The sequence below is a fragment of the Chenopodium album genome, chromosome 13 (assembly GCF_948465745.1).
Source record: "Chenopodium album chromosome 13, dcCheAlbu1.1, whole genome shotgun sequence".
Lineage (NCBI taxonomy): Eukaryota > Viridiplantae > Streptophyta > Magnoliopsida > Caryophyllales > Amaranthaceae > Chenopodium > Chenopodium album.
The window spans coordinates 9,784,067-9,787,717 of NC_137846.1; the positions used below are offsets into that span (position 1 = coordinate 9,784,067).

Genomic DNA, 3,651 nt, shown 5'->3' on the forward strand with positions numbered 1-3,651 from the left:
ATAATCTCAAAGGTGTTAGCAAACAAATTGAAGCCTTTTTTGGATAAAATTATCTCTTTAAACCAGAGTGCTTTTGTCCCGAAGAGGTTAATTACAGACAACGCACTGATTGCTTTTGAGATTTTCATGCCATGAAGAGGAGGGGGGAAAGTAAGGAAGGGACGGTAGCCCTGAAACTGGATATGAGCAAAGCATATGATAGGGTGGAGTGGGGTTTTCTAGAGAAGGTGATGTATAAGATGGGTTTCTGTGACAGTTGGGTTCGAAGAATTATGGATTGTCTTTCAAGTGTCTCCTTTGCTTTTAAGATAAATGGAGCTATTTCTGGTTCTGTTATTCCTTCTAGGGGGTAGCGTCAAGGAGATCCCATGTCGCCATATTTATTTCTCATTATTGCTGATGTTATTTCGATCCTATTATCTAAAGCTGCTTTTGAAAACTTGATTCATGGGGCGAGGATTTGTAGGGGCGCCCCCAGAGTGTCTCACTTATTTTTTGCAGACGATAGCCTTCTCTTTGCAAGAGAAACTGTTAGTGAATGCTCCGTTATAGCTGATATCATCAGCAAATATGAGAGAGCATCTGGTCAAAGTGTCAATCTGACAAAAACAGATGTGGTCTTTAGTAAGAGTGTGGATGTTGATCGTCGAAAGGAGATTGTGGATATTTTGGGGGTGCGTGAAGTAGAAAAACATGAGAAATATTTGGGGTTACCGACTATCATTGGAAAATCAAAGAAAGCCATTTTTGCAAGTATTAAGGAGAGAATTTGGTGGAAAATACAAGGGTGGGGAGAGAAACTTCTTTCTAGACCCGGAAAGGAGGTGTTGATAAAGGCAGTGGCACAGGCGATTCTGACATACATGATGAGTATCTTTAGAATCCCGGATGGTCTTATTGATGAAATACATTCTTTGTTGGCTCGATTTTGGTGGGGTTCAACTGATACGACTAGAAAGATGCATTGGCATAGTTGGGAGTCGTTGTGTAAACCGAAGGCTATGGGTGGAATGGGATTTAGAGACCTCAAGGTCTTCAATCAAGCTTTACTTGCCAAACAAATGTGGAGAATTTATAGCAATCCAAATCCGCTGCTCCATGCTATCCTTAAAGCTCGATATTTTAAAAATAATTCTGTTTTGGAGGCTTTTAGGGGTTATGATCCGAGCTATTCTTGGAGAAGCTTATGGGGTGCAAAAGCATTGCTTGTTGAAGGTCTAAAGTGGAGAGTAGGAAATGGTGGGGATATAAGGGTATGGTTAGATGAGTGGCTCCCTGGGAATGTTATTCCTACCCATGATGTTAATTTTGACCCTAAGCTTCGGGTTTTTGCTCTTATAGATTGGTAGTGTGGTGAATGATATGGGATGTTGCAATGCTTCACCAACTCTTCTCTGATGAGGTTTGTTCATTTATTCAGCAGCTCCGTCTATCAAACAACTCTCCCCGTGATGTGCACTACTGGTGGCCATCTAAGGATGGCATTTTTACTGTGAAATCTGCTTATTGGTTGGGCATTTTAGGGAGAATACGGGTTGAAAATGGGAACAACAATGAGGTGTGGCGCATTGTCTGGAATTTGGGTGGACCTCCAAAATTGAGTCACTTCGTTTGGAAGGCCTGTAGAGGCAGTATGGCCGTGAAACAGGAGTTGTTCAGGCGCCACATTGCTCCTGATGATCTTTGAGGGTTGTGGTTTAGGGGTAGAATCTATTACCCATGCTCTCTTTGATTGTGCTAATGTGCAACAGGTTTGGACGAGCCATGGTCTAGCTAACATTATTGTTGATTCTCCAAGGCATAATAGCTTCTCTAAGTGGCTGATTTGGATGGATAGCAAAGTGGACAGAAATGTGCTAAGAAGAATTATGACCATTGCTTGGGCTGTTTGGTTCTGTAGGAACAGACGTGCATACGAAAATGAACACCTTGATGTTTGCTACACTGCTGCTGGTTTCCTTCGTATGGTACACGACTATAACAATTATGCTAGCAGAGTTTTCAAGCTTGCAAATGGGTTTAAAGCAATTTCAGCAACTAAATGGGGCTGCCCTCAATCTGGAGTTGTCAAGATTAATGTTGATGCTCACATTGGGACTACTAGTGTTGGGGGGCTGGGTGCAGTGGCAAGGAACGAGGTGGGTACCATCCTCTGGGCTGCTACGAAGAAAATAGCTGCTGACTGCCCTGTTGATATGGCTGAAGTATCTGCTGTGCGGTTCGGGTGTAAGATGGCAAAGAGAATGGGGCACTCACATATTTGGGTGGAAAGTGATGTGTTATCTGTTGCAAGCAACATTAGCAGGGCTGCTGATGGTTTTTCACCAATATGGCTGATTTTTAATGATGTATGTAACCTAGCTAAATCGTTTGTCTATTTTAAGATTTCTCATGTTCATAGAGCAGGAAATACGCTTGCCCATCTTGTAGCTAGAAGGGACACGCGTAATAGTTCGGAGCTAGTTTGTACTAACTCTTTCCCGCAAAGTCTTGTGGCTTTAGCGGAACTTGATTTGAAATAATACTCCTGCTAACGTTTCCCCTCAAAAAAAAAAGGTTTCCTTTAAAAAAAAATTACAATCGGGTTTTCTTTTGCCAAAATGTTAAAAATTGGGTTTTTTTAAAACCAAAAAGCTTTTAAAAGGTTTTTCTTCGCAAAATAGTGCTTTTAAAAGGTTTTTTTTAACAAATTTTCCAAAATTAAAATGAAGTGTGTTTGTCAAAAATATTTTCTTTTTCATTTCCTTTTCTTTTTAATAAATTTTTCCCATTAATTTATTAAAAAGAAAAGGAAATGTCATTTATGCCCATATTATTGTTCACTAGGACTCTACACATTATTGTTTTAGACAACCTCATATAAATACTTGGGGAAGAACCTCATAACCTATAAAGCTAAAATTCATTACGAACTTTAGCTTCAAATTCATTACGAACTTCTCAAAAAAAAAAAACAAAAAAAAAATTCATTACGAACTTCAAATTTCATTTGAATACAAAAAATAAAAATTGGAGAGAAAGTTGCAAACATGGATAAGGAGTGTATTACAGAACTTCAGAAATTCCATGTTAAATTTACTAAAATGATCCTTCAAGAGGTATCTAATGATTTGAAGGATTCTTAAATTTATTGGCATTAAAAATGGATGTTTCTTTCATTAATTTAACTTTAATTCATAGCTATTTTCTTCTTCTTTCTCTAATAAATCTTGAATTTAACTTTTCTCTGTTTTTTCAGGGAATTTTGAATCAGAAAAACTGCAATGTTCATGAGATACTTCAAGAACCTGACCTTCGAATAGAAATTCTGGGATTTTTAATTGATCTGTCAAATTAGAGAGAATAGAGTTTCGTATCTTGTATTACGATATGTACGGTATATATATACAACCTAGAAATAGAGGTTAGGGCTCATACATTGGCCCAATAGCTAAACACAATATATCGCTCTACACCCCCCCCCCCCCTCAAGTTGGAGCATGCAAATCACAAATGCCCAACTTGCCAAGTAAATACATGAATTGATTTTTACTCAAAGCCTTGGTGAATATATCCGCTAATTGGTCCGTTGTCTTCACATAAGACGGACTAATAATACCATCCTGGATCGCATCACGAAGATAATAACAATCCACTTCAATGTGCTTGGTA

The 3,651-nt window shown here is 38.5% G+C and overlaps 1 protein-coding gene across 1 annotated transcript; it reads left to right on the forward strand.

Moving 5' to 3' along the window:
- Positions 1–1,357: 1,357 nt before the first annotated feature.
- On the forward strand, positions 1,358–2,522 carry LOC145575185 (uncharacterized). The gene is made up of 2 exons (XM_081633087.1): positions 1,358–1,558; positions 1,752–2,522. Exons 1-2 carry the CDS (start codon positions 1,358–1,360, stop codon positions 2,520–2,522), a joined length of 972 nt encoding a protein of 323 aa, XP_081489213.1.
- Positions 2,523–3,651: the final 1,129 nt, after the last annotated feature.

Coding starts and splice junctions, on each gene's coding strand:
- LOC145575185 (XM_081633087.1), top strand. CDS start 1,358: ATGATATGGGATGTTGCAATGCTTCACCAACTCTTCTCTGATGAGGTT. Junction 1,559..1,751: donor AAAATGGGAACAACAATGAG/GTGTGGCGCATT, acceptor AATGTGCAACAG/GTTTGGACGAGCCATGGTCT.